We start from the raw sequence: 25786 nt of genomic DNA, 5'->3' as shown, positions 1-25786 counted from the left end.
TCCATTGTTCTCAGAGTCAGCATCCTCTAATTGCTCAGGTCTTGCCTTCCCTGTTTCCTTCTCAGAAAGGCTTTCATTCAGCTTCTTCTATGCAATAACCTGTGCAAGTCTCTCTTTATCACGTGACCCTGTTTTAATTCCTTCAAGGCAGTGGTTCCTATCTGAACTACTTATTCTCCCAGAATTTGTTAACTGATATATGCCAGTCTCCCTGTATTAGTTAGCTATTGCTGAGTAACAAAATACCACCCCCCCACCCTGAAAGTCAGTGGCTTAAAATAGCAACAATGTATTATTTTCATGAGTCTACAGGTCAACTGGATGATCCATCTGGTTTTTAGTGGGTTCCTCATGTGTCTGTAGGGGTTAGTCAGTTGGCTCTGCTGATCTTGGCTGGGCACTCTCACAGGGTTGGAGGTTGGCTGGCTGTGACCTGGTCTAGGTGTCTTGGCTGAGACAGCTCAGCTCTGCTGTACATAGCCTCTATTCTACCAGCAGGCTAGTGTGGGCTTGTTTACATGTGGCTAGAGTTGAGAGAGAAAGTGGGGGAAGATGCACAGGAGTTCACAAGGCTTTAGCTCAGAACTGGCATACTGGCATTTCCACTGCATTTTGATGGCCAAAGAAACTCTCAAGACTAGTCCAGATTCAAGAGGAGGCAAAACAGAATTCCACCTTTTTTTAAAAAAATATATTTTATTGATTTTTTACAGAGAGGAAGGGAGAGAGATAGAGAGTTAGAAACATCGATGAGAGAGAAACATCGATCAGCTGCCTCCTGCACATCTCCCACTGGGGATATGCCCCGCAACCCAGGTACACGCCCTTGACCGGAATCAAACCTGGGACCTTCCAGTCCGCAGGCCGACGCTCTATCCACTGAGCCAAACCGGTTTCGGCCAGAATTCCACCTTTTTACCAGAGAAGCTGCAAACCACATTGTAGAGGGTGTGGATATATGGATCCTGAAGAAATGGGGACATTTTCACAGTCAATCTACCACATTCTCCTTCTCCAATGTAAGTCCCACAAGAGGAAAGACCTCAGTGAGCATTTGCCATGCACCACACACAGCTTTAACCACTCCCTTACACAGTATACATAACTCATGATCTGTGTTTGGTGTGTTTGTCAATTTCTTAAAAAATGGCACAAACCCCTTCACAACACTGGATTCTGGGACAAGGTTGTGTTCCGGGTGAGACAAGTTACAACAGGCATCTGCTGTATGGGTCTGTGCTACGCTGGGAGACGTATTTGCCCCATGGGATATCAAAATCCACGTAATAACAGGTCATGTTATAATGAGGTTTTGCTGCACATGCTTGCTCTCAATTTAGACAGCAGGGCCTGCCAGGTCTTCCTCCAGCTGCTGGCTTCAGACCTCTCTTTCCAGAAGGATAAGAACTACCTGTCAAAATGCAAAGCTCTAACAGTGAAATATACAGCGCATGCTGTGGGAAAGCCCTGGGTTTACTCCCACAGGCTACAGCTGGTGTGCGCGGCTGAGATGATTCATTCCTCCACCCAGCAAAACAAGTCCGTTTACAGGGTCTCCCAAACAGAACACATCCTCAGCCTTTCACAGGCTCTGCTCTCGGCTCATGATTTAACCTCCTCTGCGTCGAAGAGCGGCGGACTCAGCAGACTCGTGCTGGAAAAGGAGGCTCCTGCCTGAATTGCTCTCTCTTCCCAGGCAATATACTGTTACATTTCTAGGAAACCAGAACTTCCTTTAAGTCCTGCTTCAAGTACCTACACATTCCAAGCTAAGCTGCAATGCTTAATTTAATATCTCCACCGCAGAGCTCACGTTTTAAACAATAGAGCCCACAGCCTGAGGGACCCAGGAAGAGAACTCAAAAGGTGATATTGTACATGAGGCAAGGCAAAAAGACCGAAAAGCAAGAAGGGTTTTTGCCACAACTGTCAAAATGAATGTAAGGGGCACTTCAGAGCAACCCCAGGGCCATCTTTTCGCTGGGAAGCTGGAATTGTACCGGGTTCCACTTCTGAGAGGCGGGGCCGCCAGAGGCTAAAGAATAAAGAAGTCACTAGCTGGAAACCTGAGGGCAAGAAACTATTTCAGCCACAACAAAAGGAGCAAAGGCTTGTCAATGCCAGGAAATCTGGAAGAGAAGACAGAGGAAGAAGACTCGAAAGAGGCCAAGTTCATTTCCTTTGGAAATCACTGCCTGGACCCGGGGCCCTCAGACTGTGACCTATTCCCAGGAGAGCCTTGGACTCATTTTTCCAAATCCAAGGTGCCAATGGCTTTCATAAGGGCGCTGGCTGGAGCAGAATCGAGAGCATGGCAAGTGTGCCGTCCTCATTTCCCTGGGCCTGAGCAGTGTTGGAAGGTGAGCCTCTAGATCAGGGGTCCTCAAACTACAGCCCGCGGGCCACATGCAAATACAAATATTGTATTTGTTCCCATTTTACTTTTTTACTTCAAAGAAGATATGTGCAGTGTGCATAGGAATTTGTTCATAGTTTTTTTTTAAAACTATGGTCCGGCCCTCCAACGGTCTGAGGGACAGTGAACTGGCCCCCTGTTTAAAAAGTTTGAGGACCCCTGCTCTAGATCGACTACATACATACAGTGGGGCCTTGACTTACGAGTGTCCCAACTAACGAGTTTTTCGAGATACTAGCCATCTCTCAGCCGATTTTTTGCTTTGAGTTGTGAGCTAAAATTCGGGTTACGAGCCAGCTTCAGATATCCCACCTCTAGTTGGCGCAGCGAACGTCACAGTGAATGCCACAACATCAGCCCAGCATCACGTGTCTCACTCGTTCACTTTATGATTTGACATATGAGTAATTTGAGTCACGGAACGAATTAAACTCGTAAGTCAAGGCCCCACTGTACTCTGATCCCTGTGATGTTTGTCTTTCTCAAACGCACCCAGGAACATTACTGGTTCATTCATTCATTAAATGTAGATCGATACCCCTAATATGTACTATGTATTGTTCTGGGCTAGCCTGCATGGGACTTCCAAATAAAATCAATAGTGAAATACAAGAGTATGTTAGATGATGATGTGTCACATAAAACAGGGGAGGGAGTGGGATTTATTCCTAAAGTGGGTAGTTAGATGAGGCCTCCCTGAGTAGGTGGTATTTGAACAAAGGCTTGAATGGGATGAGTGGTTATCTGGCGGAAGAGAATTCTAGGCAGAGAGAACAGGCAGTCGGCTGATTCTCATTTCAAGTGAGCTCTTGAGCAAGCCCCAACTACTGACTGTCTTTGTATCATATCAGTTTTCATAACTCCACATGAGAGTCCTGAAGGGCTGCACATTGAGCCTTCCCATGCCTGAAGGAGTAAATGCTGGGCCTGACCTTGAGAGTGTTTGCTAAAACAGACAGGATAGCATAGGTAGTCTGAGTGCAAGGTTAGATTTTATGACAAACCAGCTGAGGGGACTTGGCAAGCTATCTAGCATCTCTGAGCCTCAGTTTCCTTGCACTCGACCAACTCAGTGTAGTGCATGGTGGTTAAGAAGTGTATGAGGCTTCAGAGGCAAAGCTGAGTTTGAACGAGGACTAACACTTGTTAGCTGAGTGGCATTACACAGGTGCCTTCACTTTTGTGGGCTTCAGTTTTCTCGTCTGATAAATAGGACTAATAAAGGCTAATTGCAAAGCTATTAACTGCCCAGCCCAGAGACAGAACATAGTAAGTACCAACTAGCTATTGTGTTATTTTCATGGTTGCTGTTATGTTATATAGACCAGAACATAATGAGACAGATGTTCTTTTACTCAGAATTACCCAGAGCCTTTAGAGTCAAAGCAAAATGCCATATTCTTACCCACCAAATGCTGACCTTTAGTCTTGTTGCATTAGTGCATATGAATCTAGAGAATTCATATGTGAAATTAAGTATCTCATAGTTATTGGCTAGTTTCCAATGCAGAAGCATGCGTATGTCCTTTGTTCATTCATTCATTCGCTCTGGAAAAAAGGCAAGGATGCACCACCTGATATCAGCTTTCCTAACAATTCAGTGAGTGCAATTCTGTCAGCTACTATGCCCGGTCCTAGACTGGTATCAGACAATATGCGATGGTGGGAGCTGGGGAACCTGCTCAGCACAGGTGACAGAACTAGCCAGGTGTATCATGGGAAAGCCCTGACTCTTCTACCTATGCAAGGACTCGTTGAGCTGCCTCTCCCCTGTGGCCCTCAAAGGACAGCAGAGGGCCTAGTAGTAGTCCTTGGCAGCAGGTCCACTAGTCCACTACATCCCTTCTCTCTAGCCTCCTGTCTCAACACAGGCCCAGGGGTTGGGAATCCAAGTTCCCAAGACTGCCTGGGCCAGAATCTTGGCTCTTCCACATATTAGTTAAGCAATTCTGAGTAAGTCACTCCGCTTCCCCAAGCCTTCATCTTTTTATGTGTAAAAGAGTAATAAGCACTGTATCCACGTCGGAGAGGACTGCGAGGATTAAAGGAGATAACGTGGGGAAAGTGTTTCTTTACTCGCGCCTGGCCCTGGGAAAGTGCTCAGTGGACAGCCAGTATTATTATTGTTGGCAATCATGGGAGCCTCAGAGACCCCACAGTGTAGCTCAGGCTGGAGCCAGATGACCCGGGTTTGAAGCCTGGGCCTGCATCTTCCTAGTTGTGCGCCCCTGGGACAAGGTGTTTAACTTCTTGCAGACTCAGCTTGGCCATCTGCAAAATGGGATCAATAGCAGCATCTACTTCCTGGAGCTTTGATGAGGACTCAATGAGTTTTAACAGGCACGAAGCCCTCAAGCCATGCCTGCATTACATCAATGTGCACTAAGGACAGCTGCTATTGCTGTCCGCTACCCCTGCCAGGTGTTCTGGGCTCCGTTCCTGGCTCTACCACTGTGTAGCTGAGACTCAGAGGAAAGGCAATTGCCGGCCTTGAGAGGAGGTTTGGAAACCACACCTCTCCTACCTTCCCATTCACTCCACTCCATGGGAGACTCTCCGCTCTCTCGCCCACAGGTCACTTAAATGAGCCAGCTACGACCTTGCTCTTGACTGCCAAGAAGCAGCCACAGTCCACATCTCACGGCCAAGGCTGCCTTTTTCAAGAGCCGCCAGAGTGGGGGCTAGGAGGACATGTTCGAGGATAACATCAGACAGAGAGCAGCAATCCCTCATTGAACTGGGGAGACTGACAGGGGACGCCACCTGCTAATTGGAATCACCCACAGGGCACTCGGGCATTCCCATCCGAAGGAGAGGTGTCCAAACAAATGGCTTATTTCAAGCTGAGCAGACCTTTGATTTTATCGCCAAGTCAATGGACTAGGACAGTGGTCGGCAAACTGCGGCTCTTTGGCCCCTTGAGTGTGGCTCTTCCTAAGCCTTAGGAGTACCCTAATTAAGTTAATAACAATGTACCTACCTATATAGTTTAAGTTTAAAAAATTTGGCTCTCAAAAGGAATTTCAATCGCTGTCCTGTTGATATTTGGCTCTGTTGACTAATGAGTTTGCTGACCACTGGACTAGGAGAACCAGACTTGCCTGCGAATGCCCGGGGAGTTACAAATCCAAATACGGCCTTCTTTGCTGTGTCGGGAGCCTGATGTATGTCAGTCCCCTTGGTGGAGGGGGGGCGGGGCAGGCAGACACTGGGCACTTTAGAGCTGCCTGCGCTGCTGTGGTCCCCACAATCTGGTGGAGCTCCCCCATTTACTGTAAAATTCAAGTGGTGCCGTTTGTTCAGCCCAGATTCCCTGGCTTGTTCTGAGATAAGTGGCACCCGGTATGGTCTCCACAATGGTCTGTGCTGTCTTCTGGGCAGCACTTAGCAGGTGGGGAACAGCCTTAGAAAATTTCTAAAAGGGGCCTCTACTCGGTTTTCCGTTTCTCCTCTGTCAGGGCTCAGGGTTTTGCACCAGTAACTGTCCTGGGGCATCCAGTGGCTTGGTCCATGGCTAGGCCCCTGGGGCTCCATTCAGCCCAGTGCTCTTCCAGCATGCAGCTCCACAGGCCCTTAATAATCCAATTAAGGGTCCAGTTATTAAGATATGAAGAAAACTCCCAGCATGCCCCTCTCCCTTACCCCTGCAGCTGCTGAGGTTCTAGACTTTACAATGCGATCTTTGCCATATGGTGTTGCTGAAAATAACCAGCAAGATTTCCACCCAAATGCCCTTGTTAGAGAGCTCTTTGGGGGACTCCACCCTGGAAGACAACAAAACCCCAAGTCGTGTCAGTATGTTTAATTGTTCTTCCCAGTCATCCAGGACCAGGGCAGGGCTACCGACGGGCCTCTGTGGGTTTGAGGTTTCTCTGACCCCAGTCCTTCCTCTGTGACCATGTGAACCACCTTCTTGATTATTCAGAACACAGAGTGACCCAGAAAAATCCCCAGGTTTCATGGAAATGAAAGATCCGCAAACAAACACAGCTGGCTTGGGCTTTGATGCCGATAAACAAAGCGAGGCAGAGCAGAACCGCAGAACGAAAATCAAAAAACCAGACTGAAAACAAGACAAGAAAATCCTTTCCCCTCAGCCTGTAGTGGTGGGAGGCAAGGCGCAAAGGAAGCTCTGGGGGAGCAGCTTTGAGAGCAAGGCTTCCCCGAGGGGAAGCGGGGAGCCCCTGGGCTGTGCCCCGGCCAGGCACAGGCCCCCCGCTGCGGGCCTGACATTCTGGCACTGGTGCACCTGAGGTGACCCTGAGCCGGAGAAGAAGCAGTGATTATGGGGGGGTAGAGGAAGAACAAAGAGGAAACCGAGGGGGGAGGGGTTATTTCCCCAAAGGGAGAGAATTGGCTGAGGGGACCATATTTCTAAAGGGAGACCTGTGTGATGGTAGGAGGGAAAGGCAGGTGCCCACAAGCTCTCCGTAGATGCAAGCAGAGGACCTGGTGTTACATGCCCCAGAGAAGTCCTGGGAAGATGTGTGGAGTGCCTCTTGGACTGTGCATCCCTCCCTGCCTTTTCAGTGCGAATTCCCAGCCATCCCAGGCCAGCAGGAAGGAGGATCCCAGCCACGATGCTCAGAGAAATGCTATTCATAGGTCCCACGCTACTCTGGGGAAGATTTTATAATTGAAGTGTAACTGTATATTACTGCATTTGAAATGCAACGATTACCAAATATATCCCCCCATTCTGCGTTTACAGACAGAAACACCGGCATGGTTGTTAACTATTTTTAAATATCCTAATGCTTCACATGCTTGTGACACAAAATGAAGTTCCTTAGGGCGCCCCCCCCACACACACACCTTTTGCTGCAGGTAAAAGAGAGACAAACTCCTGGAGAGGAGTGTTGTCACTGTATCATTTCTTCTCTGCCACAGACAACTTGATTTTGTTTACTACAATGTTTACCGTGAAATATTTTAAACATGAAGAATAAAACTGAAAAGAAAGTATTTAAAACACATATATCCCCACCATCCAGTGGAGTAAATAAATCTTAGCATTTTGCCATATTCCCTTTAAATCATTTTTCCAGGAACAAAACATACCAATATAATTTAAGTCCCCCACATCCTTGATTTTCGTCTCCTACCTCCCCTAATCCCAAAGTAAACACTAAGGAAAGTTGAGAGTATTATTCCTGTGTTTGTTATACATCTTATTGAATGCGATACATTTAATGCTGTTGTTCTCTATGTTTCCATTAATATATGTAGAATAAATCTTCAAGTTTTGAAATTTTAAATAAATGTTATCATACTATATTTATCACTCTTAAACTTGCTTCATTCGTTCAACATGATGTTTTTGCTATTTATCCATGTGAATGCAATTGGTCCCAGTGCATTTTCATGCTGTGATGTCTCCCACTGTGTAGATATACCAGAACTCCCACTGATGAACATTTGGATGAACATTCTGAATACCATCCAAATGCTTGCTAAAGCCTCAGTGACACTAATAGCACATGTCCCCCTGTACACAGATTCAAACAATTCCCTAAGGTATCTACCTAAAAGCAGAATTGCTATGTCATAGCAAATGTCTACTTTCCGCGTGACTAGATTTTGCCCAGTCGTGCTCCAAAGTGGCTGTCAAATCCATAGCAGAGCCGGGTCATCCACGTCCCGTGCGGTCACAGTGCCTTGTCTGCTGCACTGGTGAGAATACTGCTCAGCAGTTTCCATGTGCCAGGCCCTGGGCTAAGTTCTTCACACATTTATCCCATGGATTATCCCATGTAATCCTAGCAATGACCTTATAAAACAGGTCTTATCAACCCCATTCCACAGCCAGGAATCGCAGGGAGCCACTCACACAGGGTCAGCATGGCAAGGAGTGCTGGTTGGTAATAGCAACCAGCTGTCTGGCTTCAGAACTGTTAAAAAGTAAATACTGTTGCCTTCAGAACTGCAAAAACGCCCCCTTTCACTGACCAGACACATGATTGGAAGCCACAGAGAGAATAAATTACCCACAGGACTAAAAACGTGGTCTGCATTCCTAGCCGAACCCAGAGCTCTGGCTCCTTACTCCCCACGTGAGCCTGGCACAAGCATCGAGGTTGTTTCCTCAATGGTTTTCCTCAAGGAACCAGCACGAAGCTCCACGCTGAACGGCGTTAAGGGGAGACATCCTCGTTTCTGGAGCCCAACTGTGATGGCATTCACAGACCCCAGCCCCTCCTTCCAGGAATGGTCCTCTTGCCAGGGCCTCCCCACCATTAATCAGGGCGCCTTGGAGCGCATCAGTCATGCAAACCATTTGGAGCACTTTTCCAAGAGCAGGAACAACATCATAAAGCCTTGGCAATTGAGTCAGAACAAATGGATCCTAAAGACGACTTTCCACTTAGGCCCCAGTAAGCCGGCGGAATGTTAAAAAGACACATGAACTTCAGAAGTGAAAGCAGAGAGTGAGAGGGAAATCCCTCCTCCTGATGAATCAATTCCAGAAAAGCCCTTTCACCAGGTCCAGTCCCCATCCATCAGCACCATCGTCAGAAGATGGGAAATGTTGGCTCTTACTCTTAGCACCTCTGCGTTACTGTTACCCATACTCTGAGTGTGGTCAGAGAAAATGGGTCTTGGGACAGAGAGCAGGAAACCCTGACTGAGGAAGAGGGCACATCAAAAAAGGGGGCTCCTCCTTCCCAGGTGAGACTCAGAGGTGCTGACCTCCAGATGAGATTGCCGTGGGGCAGCAGCTGGGCCCTCATGCTTCAGGGTTATTCACAGAAGGGCACCATTGGGTCATCAGGGTCCCTTGGATAGTTTCAAGTTCACCCACTGGCCACACCGCCCGTCTAGAGTGTTGTAGGAAGAGAGTGGCGGACTGAACCCAGTGCTGGTACCATAACCATGGCTTGGGGTATCGCAGAGGACTCTGGAGGTAACAGGATCCTAATACAGAGGAAGGGCAGGCCAAGAGTTGAGCACAGACTTTGGGAACAATTGGACCTGAGTTCACTTATTAGCTGTGTGTCTTGAGTAAGTAACTTAACCTCTCTGAGGCCGTTTCTTCAGTTTTAGAGGGGGCAGAGGGTGTAATGTCATCAACTTCAGCGGTCTATTGGAATGATTAAAAAAATGAATGTGTTTAAGGCACATAGCATGGTGCTTGGCAAATCGTTAACCTTGCTGCCCACTATTCTGGAGATTCTTTATAATTTTGTTAAAAGGCGCCCTTCTTCAAGACATTTTTCAGCCACCAGGCAGAAATAATTCTGCAAATCTCCCATGACTATGCAGTGAGTGGTACCCCCTGGAGTTGTGCAATGGACTTGACCAACCATAGCATTGGCCTTGCACATGGTAAGTGCGCAATAAACAGTAACTAATTTTTATTCACCAGAATAAAAACTACCGTCACCCACAGGCCTCATGAGTCTTTCAGATGGTACCAAATTCCTAAAGGAGGTTGTAAAGGGTTCCCAGGACTCTAAGAAGTGTGCAGAGCTCATGTGGGATTTGGGAGGGGTGATGTGCACAGGGCAATGAAAGGTTGTCAGGCAATAGTCCCAGCAGGAGACAGGCAAGCAGAGGATTCGGAATTCTCAGGTCAGGCCCAAGAGGCAAGCCTCATCAGTCAGGGGCAAGGTGAAGGTCTGACAGCTAAGAGGTCATCCGGAGCTCAGCCTACCTCCCAGGACTGCACTGAGGAGCATATGGGGGCAATAATACACGTGAGAAAAAATGCCTGTGAACTACACAGCACACTGAAGGAGTCATTACTGCCTTTCACTCACCCACTTCCACTCTACGAAACCCTCTCCTCCCAGCAGCCATGGGAGGTCTTGCATTCTCAACGCATTTATCAAAAAACCCACTTTATTCATTTTTTAATCAATTATAAAGATGATATATATTATATATTAAAGAGAATTTCACTCAAAAGGATACAAATGGACAATTTTTAGGACAAAAATAGCCAATGAACACATAAAAAGAAGTTAAATCTAAGTAAGAGAAATAAAATAGAAACAGTGAGACAACTTTCCACTCAATAGACTGGGAAAAAATTAAGAATGATGATTCCCAAAGCTGGCAATGTTATGGGGAAATGGGTGCTCCCCATCCTATTGGTAGGTGCATAAGGTGCTTTCAAACATTGTAGAAACCAATGTGGAAGTCTCTATTGGAATTTAAAGAGAATATACCCTCTGACTCAGAAGCCATACTTCTAGGAGTTGATTCCACAGAAGTAAAACCACCATAATACACAGCAAAACATAAATATCCATTTGCTGCAGCCTCCTTGGTACCAACAAAAAGACTGGAAACAACCTATTGCCCATCAAAAGGGTGTGACTGAATAAATATGGCTTTCCCACAATATGAAACAGGATGCTGGTTAAACACAGGAGGGAGATTTACATATACTGACCTCAAAGGACCAACTCAATGTAGTATCAGTGAACGGCAATTACCCCAAAATACAAATTGCGGACCCCTGTCCTGTAAAAAGTATGTATCCAGGTCTGTATACATGTCAATAGGGAAATGTATTTCAAACTGAGGGGGAGAGTGAGAAGGACAGACACCAAATTGCCAAAAGGAGGGGGTGCAGAAAACCGGCTTCCTGTTTTCTATCTCTATGCATAACTAGAGGGGGTAGAATTGTGGTTGATTTTCACGTGTGTTTTTAGCATTTTGCAAACAATTTTTTAAAAACACTCTTTATAGAGCAGTGCTCTTTATAGAGCAGTATTTTCATTTCACTCTTGTGTTTTGTCTCTTCTCTTCCTCAGGATTGTGTTCTACCACACATGACCCCTTGTGTCCACCTCTGTGGGACCTCGCACTGCGATCAGGAGGGAGGTCTCGGATGTAGAAGGCCTAGCGGAGAGCCTCCAGACATCAGGACTGGAGTGGCACCCAGAGGTGGTTAAAATGAATCAACATTGAGTTCACACCCTTTGTTTTCCAACCGAGAGACACAGAGACCCAGGGCCCAGGCAGGGCCTGCGTGATGTGGTTACTCATGCAGACTAGGAGCTATTTACAAAGAGAATCATCACTCAAAACATCAGCGTGTGTGTGGTTCTGATCGAAGAAGCAGCTGACTGAGGCCCAAACCAAACATCCTTAACAAGGATCAAAAGCTCACGTCTTGGCTGGGTTCTGGGGGTCTCTCCAGCCAGGTTCACTGACAACACTGACCTTCTCTTTGCCAGACCATCTGTCAAACACCTCATCTTCATTATCCTCATCCTTACCACACCGATGGCACAGGTCCAATTTGTTCCATTCTACCAAGAAGGAAACTGAGGCTCAGAAAAGGTAACCCAGTTGCTTAAGGTCACACAGCACAGAAGTGGCTTAAGAGGATTTTAAATTGAGTTATGTCTGTCTACTACTCTGACACATAGGTTCTAAAGAAAAGATGGCTTTCCTGTCTCAAAGGCTTTTTGTAAGAAATATTTGTGGGAAAGAGCAGTGCCCAAAAAGATGCCAGCCCAAAGCGGGCCTTGTGAGGAACATCTCCTCAATCATGCCAGGCTGACTGCCAACGTCTGGTGAGGCTTCCCTGGGCGGTTCCAGAGTGTGGGCAGGGCAGGAAGTTGGGATTCTAAGTGACCCAGCAAAACTGGAAGGGTGGCCGGGCCAGATGCAGCCTTCTTAGAGCATATGACTGGCTCACTAGTGAATCCTGTGTCCTTAGAAGCTGCCGCCAGACCCAGGAGAACAAAAGCCAGTCCTGCTGACTCAGTAGCTCGGGCCACTGTGGGCATGTCCCCAAGCCCAGGCACAAGCTATGCTCCTTCCCTTTTTCTCATCTGTTGAAAAGTACCTGATCGGTAAGCTTTTGTTTTGAAAATAAACACCCTCTAGGATTCTGCACACTCTAGGCCAATCCCTTTAGCCTTTATTGATGCTTCCATCTCTCCCCTCTGCCCTCTCCTTCTGAAGACATATTTTTCTTTTATTCTTTGGGGATTTGTTTGACAATCGATTTCTCCATGCTGGTGGGGTCCTGGGGAAAGGTAGAGAAAGATCTTATTTAGCAGGGAGGGTGGAGAATGTAGAAAGAGTGGATGAGAAGGAAACTCTGCTTCTCTATTTAGAACCCGTTTTCATCTCTTTTTGCCTTGCCCGGACCATAGCTCTGTCTATAATGACAGATCACTATATATTTTTAACATTAAGAATAAGAAATGACTAAATCACCTTGGATCAGATTACTGAAGAAGTAGGAGCTAATTTATCTGTAAGCCAAACCAATAGATGTAGACATTAGATGGCTAAATTTAAGCAATTCTGTAAAGCCCTGCTAAAAATATCTCCTTTCACTGGCCCACCAGTGGTAGCTGACATTCTACTATTAGAAATTCATTCTTTGGAATGATATTGTGCCTGCTAAAATGCACATTGGATTAACAGTCCCTCATACTTGCAAAGAATAGTGGGATTATTTGAAGATCTTTATCTCTCTCTATTAACCCATTCAAATAAATTCCATCAGTACCTACTATATACCATGTACTAGATAACTGGCTAATGATGGAATGGCAAGCAAGAAAGACATGACACCCTGTGCTGCAAAGGGCACAATAATAGGGTAACCGACTAGACAGACCTGGGACTACACTCCATGTCCTCTTGATCCTGTGCTCCTTCCACTCAACTACCTGTCACACTAATGCCTGGGTGGGATGAGACAATACACCTTTGCAATCGTCCTCACTTTGGTGCAAATCATCCAGTGATTTATTTCTATGTGATAACCATCTGAAAGCTGGGCTGGGTGTGAGGAGAAGGAAAGGGAGGGGCCCATGGGTGAAGTGGGAGCAGTATAGGGCCATCTGTAGGATTATAGGGTACTTATGGTACACAGAAGATCATAGGGATAAAATCCTTGACCTTTAAGTGTAGGGGACGACACTCCATCCAAGTGAGCTACAGGCCAAGGCTCACCTTTTAACAGAAGATCAAGGTCATTCAACATGAGCCTCACAGATTACACTGTTCCTCACCCATCTGTTCATTGGGGATGTGGGTGGATGCTTTTATGGGTCAATCAACTTCTCCTCCTCCTTTTCCCATTCCTTTCAGGACTAATATCTACTTGCTTTTGTATTTTCTTACTCACCTTCCCTTGGCTCCTTCCTCTTGGTCTAAACATACACTTTATCCTCTCTTATCTAAAAAAAAAAAAAAGGCATTTCCACCCTGTGACCTCCTTTCTCTCTTCCATGTCTGTGGCCTCCATGCCCTTACGTCCCAGGTACACTCCCATCCTTCGTCTTTCGCCATCCCAGTGATTTTGTGTCCCAATGCCAAAACTGAACCTTCATAGACAAAAGTATTGGTCTTGCTCAACCTTCCTCATCCTAACCATTTCTCTGATATTCAAAATTACTGACCTTCCCGCTGTACCTGGAACTTTGCCCATCTTTGCTTCTGTGACACTACAATCAGCTTCTGCCCAACCTCTCTGTTGGCCCTCTCTGCACTGCCTTCTCTAAGTTCCACACTCATGTATCCAAATGACTAAAGAAAGAGAAGTTGGCAAAGATGGCAGAGAAATGTTCAAAGAAACAGAAGAACCCCAGGACATCTAATGTCATACATGCCAAGGAATCAGCAAGCTTTAGGAAGGAAATGGATGTCAAAAGGATCAAATGACTCAAAGTAACACTTCTTAGCCTTTTCAAAAACAGGTACAGGCCTGAAAAGAAAGTTGTATGAGTAAAGTAGGCTTTTGTGGTTTTCTGTCTATAATGGATTTTTATTCAAAAAGGATCTCCTAATTGACTGAAAGTATCCAAGTAACAGTTGGGGAACTATAGGTCAGGTAATAACAGATAATTCTGTCTTTTCTCAAGTTATTTAATAAACTTCTCTTAGCCTTTTTCAAAGGACTCCTAACATCCAGTAATTTGACTACCACCACCACCATCTTCATCACCATTATCACTACCATCATCAACATCCTCATCACCATCACCATCATCATCTCTATTACCACTGTCTGTACCATCACCACTTGCATCATCATCTTTATCATCTTCATCACCAAATGTCATTAAATGGTCCCCTACTATGTACCAGGTTTTGTGTTAAACACTTTGCATATATTATTTTATTTGAAGTTCATATCAACTCTGAAAAGTTGATTTATTATTTTAACTTTAAGGAAAAGAAAAACAGAGCTCAGAAAGGTTCATTAACTCATCCACTATTACACAGCTAGTATGTCCTGGAAGGAGAATTCAAATGCTGATCTGCCTGACTCAGGGACTTTGCCTCCCATGTTAGGCTGCCTCTCTTGAAATGCAAAAGTAGACAAACCTGCCAATGACATATTCAAGGAGCTAATACGGAAAAGGAAGTTACTTTAAAAATAAGCAAGAACTCTTGCCATAAATTGCAAACTTGTTGATTCCAGGAAAGTTAACATTCCCGGCCCTTTCAGCACACACAGTTTCCAGCTTTGTTAAATGGAGAAGACTCTACATTTGTTCATGAAGAATTTGGCATCTTCTGAAAAAATGTTGAAAATATAGTGCAATGATCAGAAGATAAAAGTCTTCTCTTTTCTTATTTTTTCTTATAAGGACCCAGCCATTTAAAACGTTTTCTCTGCTAATATACACAAGAGAGTGTATTAATCCAAAATCAAGATATCTGTTTAAATGTAGACCAAAAGATTGAGGTCACAAAGACATAGATATAACTTGCTTATCTTTATCAGGATACACTGAAACTAAATAGTGGTTTAATAGCAATTTCTAACATTGTCTCTTAATGGACTCTGCAGGATATTTTTACATTGAAATTCTTCCTGTCCAATCCCGAAGTTCTTCAAAGACTCTCTTCTCATCCCTTACCCTTTTGGGAGATGGCATGGGGAGCTAGGGATGGGGTGGGGGGCAGTGAAAAAAACTCTTCAAATCCTTTTCCAAAAACCTTTGGCTGAAAAAAGACTTTCTCATTTAAGAGCAGGTAACAGTAAGATCTCTCTCATAGGCAGCACATTAAGACTCTCTGCAGAAGTAAACAAATCCATTATGATGAAAGCCGGACACTCCTCGGGGCCAGGATCTAATGAAAATGTCAGTGTTTTATGCAGTTTAAAAACTGCCAATTCAACAGTTTTACAGGAGCCATTTAACGTTTATCATCACTTACAAGAGCTGAAATGCAGACAAGGAGAAGGGCAACAGAAGAAACCAAGAGACTGCTTGCTTAGAAGCCACACTGTTACCCATAACACATGAGGATTTTACAGTTTGTCAATGACCAGATCCCTCAAGTAACAGGGCACAAGTCTTGGCAAAGGCAAGTCGGAAATCCATACCGCAAGATATAATCTTCACACTGACCATATTCTATACTTGCATTTACACCCTTCCCCATTAAAGAGGAAACCACCGGAGTCAGGACACTAGAGAAAGCCATTAAACCAACTGAAGAAGGTGCATTAAGGGACTGTGAGTGTTTTCCAAAATCTGCATTAGATAATATCCACACTATGAAGGGAAGACAAATAGAATATATAACTTCCAAATCAGTAGAATAGAAAATAAAAAGAAATAGAGAAAGCACAGTCAATTCAAACAGGACAGCAGAGAAAAGAAAAAGAAAAGGAAAATCATAATAGAACACACAAAATAAAAAGACAAAGTTAAGTCCAGATGGATTAATTACAATAAACATAAACAGCTTAAATTCACTCATCAAAAGGCAGAGACACAAGGTTTTATGTTATTTATGAAATGGAAGAAAAATGCTGAAAAATAAAAGGATGGAAAAAAGCATAATCACACATATTAACCCAAAAGGTGTTGCTATAGCAATATTAACAGATAAAATTATTTCTCTTGCCTAGAAAATTGTCCTCATTTCCCAGGGCTTTTGTGTGTGTATGTCACCTCCTCAGAGAAGCCTTCTCTGATTATCTTAGGTAGAATAGCTCCTCCTATCCCTATTCATTATTGTACTGCTCTATTGCATTTTCTTCAAGCAATTAGCTGGTCTCTGAAATCCCCTTATTTGTTTGTTTACTGTTTTACTATCACTCCAGCCCCCCCCCACTCCCCCCCAGCTGCAATCTCTCCCTTCTGGAATAGAGCCTGCTGACACACAGTAGGCACTCAATAAGCATTTGCTGGTATCTCCCTGACTAGGCAGCCTGCAGTGCTCAGAGCCCCTCATAGAGGTACAGATGTCTCTTCTACAACAGATCACATTACTTGAGGATTATTATTATATCTGCACATCTAACAGATGCCAAATAAATGGTTGTTACATAAACTATGACCTGCTGTGTGCCAGAAGTCTGAAACCCCGAGAAGCCATGTGATCAGCTAAAAACCACATCTTGTTAATGAAAGCGCCGGAGTCTTGCCTGGAGGATCACTCTGATTCCCTGCAAGTGACCGCTGTGTCACATCCTATCATGCGTGGAGGCTGCAAATGAGGAGAGAAGACAACTTGGAAATACATTTCTCATCGAACTCAGTGTTTCTGTTACTGTTTTATATATATATATATATACTAGCCTTTGCCAAATTTATTAAAATGGACTCAAATAAGCATTTCTTATAATAACTGCATGTCTATAAGAAATGCATTTTCCAATGAAAGAAACAAAGGATAGAGCTTAAAATAGTAGCTTGTTGACTCAAAACCAGCAGTGTGACTGTATTATCAGCCCAATGGTTAAAGCAGAAGGAGTAACTGTGACTTTGGACAAGTTGCCTAGGGAGCCTAAGCCTTAGATGCTATCTCTATGAAATAGTCATAAGATCAGGACTGGCTTCGTAGCTTGCTATGAAGACTAATTAGATTAATCCAGTGAAGCACTGGATATAGTATGTGCCCCGATGCGCCTGATAAATGTCTCTAAGATTTCAGACTTGTGCACAGCCAACTCAATTACTTTGCATTCGTCATTTGCAAGTTTTGCTCAAGAAACTGGTTTTCGATCATCTGCCTTCCGGAGCTCTTCCGGAGATGTAACACTGTTATGGAATGAGTCTTAAAGTTCCTTTGAATCTGATTAAATCCATTCCTTGTTAGAGCTGAGCTAGAACAATCCTGGCTGATGCCAGATGTATTTGTTGAATGGCCTTTTTACTGAAGATCTCAGGAAGACGAGGCTGCTGGAGGGGCAGCCAAGATGACAGCACTGATTAGCAAAAGGGGCATATTGTCTGGCACATTCTTCTCTGACCTAACCCCCCTCCTGCCTCAGAAGGAACTATTCTAGAGTGGAAAGTTTCCACCACAAACATCTGCTCGCCAGATCTGCCCTGACACTGTAGCCACTGGTGAGAGCCATCAGGCATTCGGGGTTTTTTTCCTTTGGATTGGGAGCTACTTGGCAAAGGCACAACCAAACTTCACATGTATCGTGAAGGACAGGAGCAGCACATTTTCGATGGGGACTCCTTTTCAAGATCAAACAATTTTGCACACCCCTCCCCCCAAGTAATAGTATTGCTCTTGTCATTTGAATCAGAAAAACACCTGATGATGAAAAGCTACTAGGAATTCAGTAATGTTTTAAAATGAATTATTAATTTAGAAATCTCAATACTCTATACACATAATCAGAAATTGTCACATGTATATTTATGCGGCATTGTGTGGGTGGGGGGTTGGGGGCATTGAGCTGTTTAGCATGGGCCGTGGCCTCTGCCTTTTATTTATTTTTTATTTTTTTAAATATATTTTATTGATTTTTTTACAGAGAGGAAGGGAGAGGGATAGAGAGTTAGAAACATTGATGAGAGAGAAACACCGATCAGCTGCCTCCTGCACACTCCCCACTGGGGATGTGCCCGCAACCAAGGTACATGCCCTTGACCGGAATCGAACCTGGGACCCTTGAGTCCGCAGGCTGATGTTCTATCCACTGAGCCAAACCAGTTAGGGCGCCTCTGCCTTTTAGATCTCAGTAGCACCCTCCTCACACCCGACCTGAGGGGTGGGCAGAACTGCCCCCAACTGAAAATCACCGTGTTTCACTCTCTCCACATGCTACCTTGCTCTAAGGGAAGCTGTTTGGCAAGCTGTGCTGGAGAAGGGGAGGGATGGTGAATATGGGGCAAACAGTGCTCAGTTGGGATATTCACACTCAATAGGTGCGATATTTTCATTAGGTGATGATAGTAATGATTTTTGTCTATGCAATTACTTTGTACCTCAGAGTTGATCTTGTAAGTGGAGCTTTGAGGATAAAAAGGGCCCTGGATTGTAGACCAGTGTTGGATTCCCACCCTCACTAGGAGCCAATCATGTGGCCTTTGGCAAGGCATCCCCGCAGCCTCAGTTTCCCTATCAGTCTGAAAGCTCACAGGGGGCACTCAGGCAGAGGATGGACAATGGAAGGGGACGTCTACCACCCACCATCCACTAAACATGTAATAATGGCCTCACAATGGGCAGCAGCAGCAGCTAAGAGCTCAGTCACCAACATAAAAAATACATCGTGAAATAACGCACCCACTTGTGCATTATCCCGGAATATAGAGATGTAATGTATGAAGGGCAGGATGATGGATATGGGCATTAGATAGTGAAGAACCTGAGGATAACAGATGCACCAGAAGAAGAGGCTGAAACTATGAAAAGAAGCAATAAATTCATGTAGATGGAAAACATATGTAGCAGGTTAAAAGGGCTTAGTGAACACCAGGAACATGTAAAGGAGGCAAATACTAGATCTAGTCTGGCACAAGTATTGACTTGTCTACATAAAGAAAAACACAGTTCACAAGCATCTAGCGAGAAAATAGCAGGCTGCCTGTAGGAAGCACCAACCGGACTGCCCCGGGAACCAGCAGACGTAGCAGCGCCTCCCACGCCCGTGTCTGAGACAAGGCAAGCATCTGTGTCTGCCATCTTCCCCACCCAAGTCCCATTTTTTGTTGGTATACTTGGTATTTCAAACCAAAATACTTTTGGTTTTTGCACTTTACCCCTTTTATTTTTAAAAGCCACTTTGACATGTGTGTTCTCTGAATCCGTGGCTTATGACCGTAGTTTGTGATGTTCAAGACCAATTCAGGAAGAGGATCTGGGCCAAGAAGAGTGCCGATGGGAGCAGAACACTTGTCCAGAGCGCAGGGGAGCTGGGCACAGACCACACTGAAGGCTTTCCAAAGTGCAAAGCCCAGAGGAACTGCGTCAGAATCCCTGAGGTGGGGCCTGGGTGGGTGCCCACTTGGTTCTCATGAGAAGCTCGGGTTGGGTGGGGACCCACTGACATTGACCCTACAGGCCCTGGCGTGTGGCATCTGGACAGGCGACTGGAGAGGCAAACCGAGACATCATCACGCTGCAGCTGACCACAGCCAGCCCACCACCTGGCCCTCCTCTGCAGGTCCCAGGCAGGGCTGCTCACTGTGCTGACAGTGGCCAGGGAGGTACAGGAATGAGGGGCATGAAGGGTGTAAGCAATGCAGACATTAGTGAGGAGTTTACGAAGGGGATTGCATGGACTCTCTGGGAATATGGCCTTGTGTAGTTAGGTCACCTAATCCCTCCCTCCCTCCCCCAATCCAGAAAGCTAGATTTAATGTGCTATTTGCAGGCTTCGAGGACCCTGTGTGGGCCAGCCATACTGGCACCCGGGCCACAATTGACTTGTAGGTTCTGTTTTGCATCACAGGCTCAGATTTTTCAGGTCTGCAGAAATGCTTCATTCGCTTTCATCAAAGAAACCCTCTGTCTTCTCAGAAACAGCAGATAGAAACCTAGATGCTTCAAATTACTTTCATCCTTAATTTGTTAAGTTTTTAAAAATCCAGTCAGAACACCCTGAAATTGAATTGCTCCCTGTCAATTCTGTTCACCCAGGCTCTGTGCAGATGGCCAGTGAGCCGTCCTTGGGCACTCCACATGGCAGAGCACATGCCCCCAGTTTCCCCCTGTGTGTCTGAAGAGAAGCAGACACACTCAGAGCCTGGTACCCTGCCCTGTCGCTTCTGAATGACAGGAGAGGGGGAACACTGGGGCTGCATGTTCGGCGGGACTAGAACATGAAGGGACCCAGACGCCAGGGCCGGTTTTGCGCCTTCTCCCTGCTAACCACGGTGTACTGTGAACTGACCATGCACCACGCATGGTGTTTCGGTTCACGGTTAAGCAGTGGGTCCTCCAGAGCTGCCTCTACACGGGCGGATGATAAATAGATGAATCAGGCATTGGTTCTATTTCACATTCCTGAAACCAAGCCTCTGCACTACAAGGGCATTTGGATTTGCAGAATCCCTTCTTTCATTTGTCAACTATTGCTGAGAGCCAGGTTTGTGCCAAGTCAGCGTGCTGGGCACCAAGAACAGACAGAGAGCCTGCCCTCAAACTGCGCTCTGGCTGGGACAGGTGCGACATGTGTAGTGACGACTCCCGTTCAAGAAGGCAATGGGCAGAGGCAGTTCCTTCCTTCTAGGAGCTGCTGGCCACACTCAGCAAGATTCTCTGAAGATGCTCAAATGCCTCGCCAGAAAGCCATGTAAGAGTCTTCCAAGGAATAATACATGCCTCCCCCTGCCCCCAGTAAGCTATGTTCTCAGGAAGGAGAACAGCAGAGGCCCCCCCAAAAGGAGGGATCTCAGAGGGGAACCGACAAAAGGAAGAGAAATACATGCCCAGGTGCTGATGTCACACTCGGGCACGGTGCATGTGCTGATGTCACACTCAGGCACGGTGAACACGCTGATGTCACACTCGGGCACGGTGCACGTGCTGATGTCACACTCAGGCACGGTGAACACGCTGATGTCACACTTGGGTACGGTGCACGTGCTGATGTCACACTCAGGCACGGTGAACACGCTGATGTCACACTCGGGCACGGTGCACCTGCTGTTAGTGGACACAGGGAAATCGCAGCCCCTGTAGCTCATCCTGCAGGGAGACTGGGTGTTTTCACTGCAGACTTTCTGCTGTGGCAGCTTCTAGGGACAGAGTCCAGCTAGTAAAGGAGGTAGTGCCAGCTCCCTGGGGACAGTCCCTTAACCCGCCCCCCCCCCCATGCCACCAACCTAGACACATCCTCCAGTTCTCAACCTGAGTCCACAGAGAGAGCCTGCCCTCCTCTCTCCTGTCCCAGCTCCCTTACCCTTCCAAGTGTGAAAATGCACTTCGGAGTTGTTTGCTGAAGTCCTGGCCTGCGGGCTGTGGGCTCCTGAGAGGCAGGGACAGGGCATGCCTGTCTTGTTCACAGCCACCAAGGGCAGACTAGCTGAGGGCTTCCTGCAATTCAGGGGGCTCCCGTGCTGAGGAGACCTCCCTGCTTTCCTGGAGGAACTGGATGAGGCAGGGGAAGCTGAGGCTGTCGGGAGCCAGCACTTCCCACCGACCTCGCTCCTGGATGGCTCCTCCACACCGGCCTTCCCTCCTCTGCTGACCATCTCAAGTGAGAGGCCCCCTAAACAGCCAGTAAAACCCCAAACTGCATATGCGCCATCAGAAAATACTGCGGGGGACTGTGAAAGAGCTGTGGGCAGTCAAAACCAAATCCAGACCCAAACCCAAACCCCAAACCATGGTCCCTGTTCTTGGCTCTACTCGTCCTAAATCCTTAAGACACCCTTTGCCTCTATTTCAAATTGATTTTTCTTTAACAGATCCTATTTAAAATGTGTGTTCCCTTCGTATTGTAAAGAGAATCCCGAGGGACCATTTTTTTCACACTTAATACAGATCCAAACAGCTACTTTGTTCCCAAATCACATGGCACGTTTACTATCCCAAAGATCAAAAGTGCCACGCATCAGGAAGTTTCTACAGAGCCCAAGCCAGCGGACACGGTCACTGTCTCCCCGAAAAGTAAGTGAAGATCCCAGGAACCACGCATCCGCTCCGGGGATGTGCTGGTGCCACACAGGGGAGTTCACCCTCAGCACCTCGTGCCTCCCTCCAGACACTTGACTCGGCTACAGTATGTGGCTGAGCACTGTGCCTGCAGGACCGACTCTCAAAGAGAGAAATCAATACAACGACATTATGCTAAGACTCAACTAAACTACATTTAATAGTTCCTTCATGACCCGTAAGTCCTCTCGGATGGCTACACTATAAGATGCGGCCACTAATATTCATTATCACATTAACATGTGATCCCAATATATAAAAGCATCAATCTAGTAATATATTAGCCAATTGGGACACTGGTTTAGAAACAGCGTGCCATAGGAAAAAATACATCGGTGACCAAGCCTGTTACTTAACCTTTGCAATTCTCTCTCTTGTTTTTCATCTTCCTCAACACAGATTCCTGCTGACCCCACAGTCAGTGGGGGTGCCTGGGGAGCGGAAAGAAGGCCAGTGTGAGTGGCAGAGCACCAGGGCAGGGAGGGAATGCACCAGCTGAGGCTGGGCAGGTAGGCAGGGGATGGAGCACGCCAGGCCTTGTAAGCCTAAACCACACATTTACATTTATTCCCGTACAAAGGGAACTGCCTGGAGGGACTTAGGAAGTGAGTGTATGAAGCAATTCGCATTTCGTGACGGTCACTCTGCCTCACTGATGGATGATGCCGTGGGCCCTGACTGGACCACAAGCCCCTCGACGATGGGGAGAGTGCACTCCTTGCTGCCCTCACCCCACACGCTCACACAGGTTTCACGCCGCCAGTTCTCACACTGTTGTGTGCAGCAGCAGCATCCCCAGGAAGCTCTTTCAAACGCAGCGGCTGGACCCCCCACCTGCGGAGTTTCTGATTCAGAAGGTCTGGGTGGGGCCCAAGAATCTGCATTTCTAACAAGGTCCCAGGTGATGCTCAGAAGCCCTTCCTGGTCCAGGCAGGGCACTTATCCAGAGACACAGAACCATGGACAGACTGATGAATTTCAGAGAGAAGGTGGGAGCAGGGTGGGGGTGGGGAAGGCGAAGGTGGGGGGAGGGAGATATTAACCGGGGAACTTGTAAGCATGTATGCATAGCCCATGGACACAAACAAAAGTGTGGCAAGGCCTGGAAGAGGTGGGTGCAGGGAGGGGGGTGGTCAACGGGAAAGGAAAAAAGCAAAAGCAAAGGGGACACCTGTAATACTTCCAACAATAAAGATAAATTTAAAAAGAAAGAAAGAAAACTCCATAAGTTAAAAACAACAACAGACAAATCTGTTTGCTGAATAAGTAAATCAGTCAATGAAGGGGCATGAAAGTGTTTTCTCCAGCAAAACAATAGAAACTATCAGTGGTTTGAGTTCGACCTACGACTGCAATCATTGATTCTACTTTCCCTTTTTCTTTTCTAAAATGGGTCCTTCGCCAGGTGACAAGGGGACTACGCTGCATGCAGAGGAACTCCGAGAGGAAAGAGATGGTGACTACACAGGATGAGACGCTTCAGACACTGCAGCGCCACGTTTAATTATAAATCAGATGCCACGCAAAGATTTTTTTGTTCGGATGGTAATTTCTGTAGGCAGTAATCGCCTGCCTCAATCCAGAAAGGATGTGAGGTGGGGAGGCATCCCTGGTGCTGTTCCAAACCGAAAACGAAATGCGCTTTGCCTGGAATTCATGGCCAAGCCCACCATGGCCCATCCTGCCGGGGTCAAAGTGCACAGCGTTGGTGAGCACACCTGCTCTAAGAAGAGATGTCCTGTAACATTGCGACAACTGTGGGTGGTGCAGGTGGGTACTGGGCATATCAGGGGAGCACTGTAAAGACTATGATTGTCTAACCACTCTTCTGTACACCTGAAACCAATGCAAAATAATATTGAAAGCAAACTGTAATGGAAAAATAAACATGAATAAATAAATAAATAAATAAATAAATAAATAAATAAATAAAAGACATGAAAAAAAAAGAAGAGGTTGTTCAAACTCTCCTTCTTGAAGGAACCCTCCAAGGTTCCAGTTTAGATGTTTATGATGACAAAGCAGAGATGCAACTGGTGGATATAAAGTAAACAGAGACTCAGAACCAGCAGAGGAAGAAAATGCTTTAGACCGAGAGACCACGCTGCAAGAAGCAGCCCGACTCTGAGAGCGCCTCCTGCCCGCCACAGTGAGGCTGTGGTTGCCACATGCAAATGCCCATCCACCCAGAAATGATGACTGGACTGCGGCCCCACCTGCAATGGGCAGTCCAAACTTAGGGATGGCCGGGGGTTTGCGGGTTCCTTAGGAAGCCCTCTTGCCTGAGGCCTACATGGTCAGGTTCATATTCTGCTTGGGGAAAAAGCTGGCCAAATATACCCAAGATTGTGGAGGGCTATAATTAAACACCGAGGCATGGTCCTAAACAAAATCTCATCTAGTCAGGAGTTATTCAGGATCTCATGATCTAGGAAGTTGACCCGGGAGAGGGGATTCAAAACATCAAAAGCCAGCGAGCCAAAGCAAGAAAGACCACTGAAAACCATAGATGTTAAAGAGCAAATAACAACTAGAATAGTCATGAAGCAGGAACCAATGAGTGATCCGTACTCTCTGTCCACAAAGCAAGACACCAACAGCACAAGGCCCATGTGACAATTTGCCTCATGTGGATGAGGAACCTGGGTTCTTGTTCTAGGCTGGTGGGAATCATGGAACAGTCTACGAATTAAATACAAAAATAGCAATCCCTACACGCCAGGAAAAACTGAAGTGCGTGCGAGCCCCGAATGCAAGGTCAGAGGCAGATACTCTCGGAAAGCCCGCTCCCCACGACATTTGCAGTTACCCACCTCCAAAAGGGTACAAGTAAACACTGGACCTGCTCTGGCGTTACACTGCCACGGCTCCTCCCGCTGGCTCCCTCCTCTTCTTCTTTAAGACAGGTAAAGGTGGATCTCTTGAAGGAACTGGGGGCTCCCACTCTAGGCAAAGGTTGGACAGGTGATCAATGTACAGCATGAGATTTGACTGTGCCTCCGTGCCTCCAACAGAGCTGGATCATCTGGGGCAATGAAAATTATAAGCAACAAGAGAGCGGTATTAACAGCAAGGGTAGGGAAGCCCACGCAGCACACACCACGATGCCCTACGACACCCAGCGACCATCCCTCGCCTAATTCAGTCATTCCAAACACACTCATCAAGCACTGTGCCAGGCTCCGGGGATATAGGAGTGACAGATATAAACACAAGCCCGGTCCTCAGAGCTCATGGGCCGTTTTGAACAACGAGACAAGCAATTAATAGAGCTCATGGGCCATTTTGAACAAGGAGACAAGCAATTAAAGGACAAAGGAACTTAGAGGGAGCATAAAGCAAGGGTAGCCAACCCAGACTGCTGGTCAGTGATCATGGAAGGCTTCCTGGAAGAAGTGACATTTGACACGGAACCCAGAGGACCCATTTAGTTAGCCAGACAAGTCTGGGGTGTGTCCAAGAGTCTAAGAACGTGCAAGAATCTGAGATGAGAAAGTGTGGCTGGTGTGAGGGGCTGAAAGCCCTTTG

General features: G+C 46.3%; 1 protein-coding gene across 4 annotated transcripts in view; it reads right to left on the bottom strand.

The window, feature by feature from the left end:
- ERC2 (ELKS/RAB6-interacting/CAST family member 2) overlaps nucleotides 1–25786 on the bottom strand; it is a 906943-nt gene that overhangs the window by 74652 nt on the left and 806505 nt on the right. Inside the window, exon 18 of one of the 4 annotated variants that reach the window (XM_059663258.1) lies at nucleotides 25072–25283. The exons of the other annotated variants lie outside the window; for them this stretch is intronic. Coding sequence (XP_059519241.1) covers nucleotides 25227–25283 — 57 coding nt within the window. The 3' untranslated portion in view covers nucleotides 25072–25226. The remainder of the gene's footprint in view (nucleotides 1–25071; nucleotides 25284–25786) is intronic. 4 annotated transcript variants of the gene reach the window in all.

Source organism: Myotis daubentonii, chromosome 14, assembly GCF_963259705.1.
Source record: "Myotis daubentonii chromosome 14, mMyoDau2.1, whole genome shotgun sequence".
Taxonomy (NCBI): domain Eukaryota; kingdom Metazoa; phylum Chordata; class Mammalia; order Chiroptera; family Vespertilionidae; genus Myotis; species Myotis daubentonii.
This window is presented reverse-complemented; position numbering and strand designations above follow the sequence as displayed.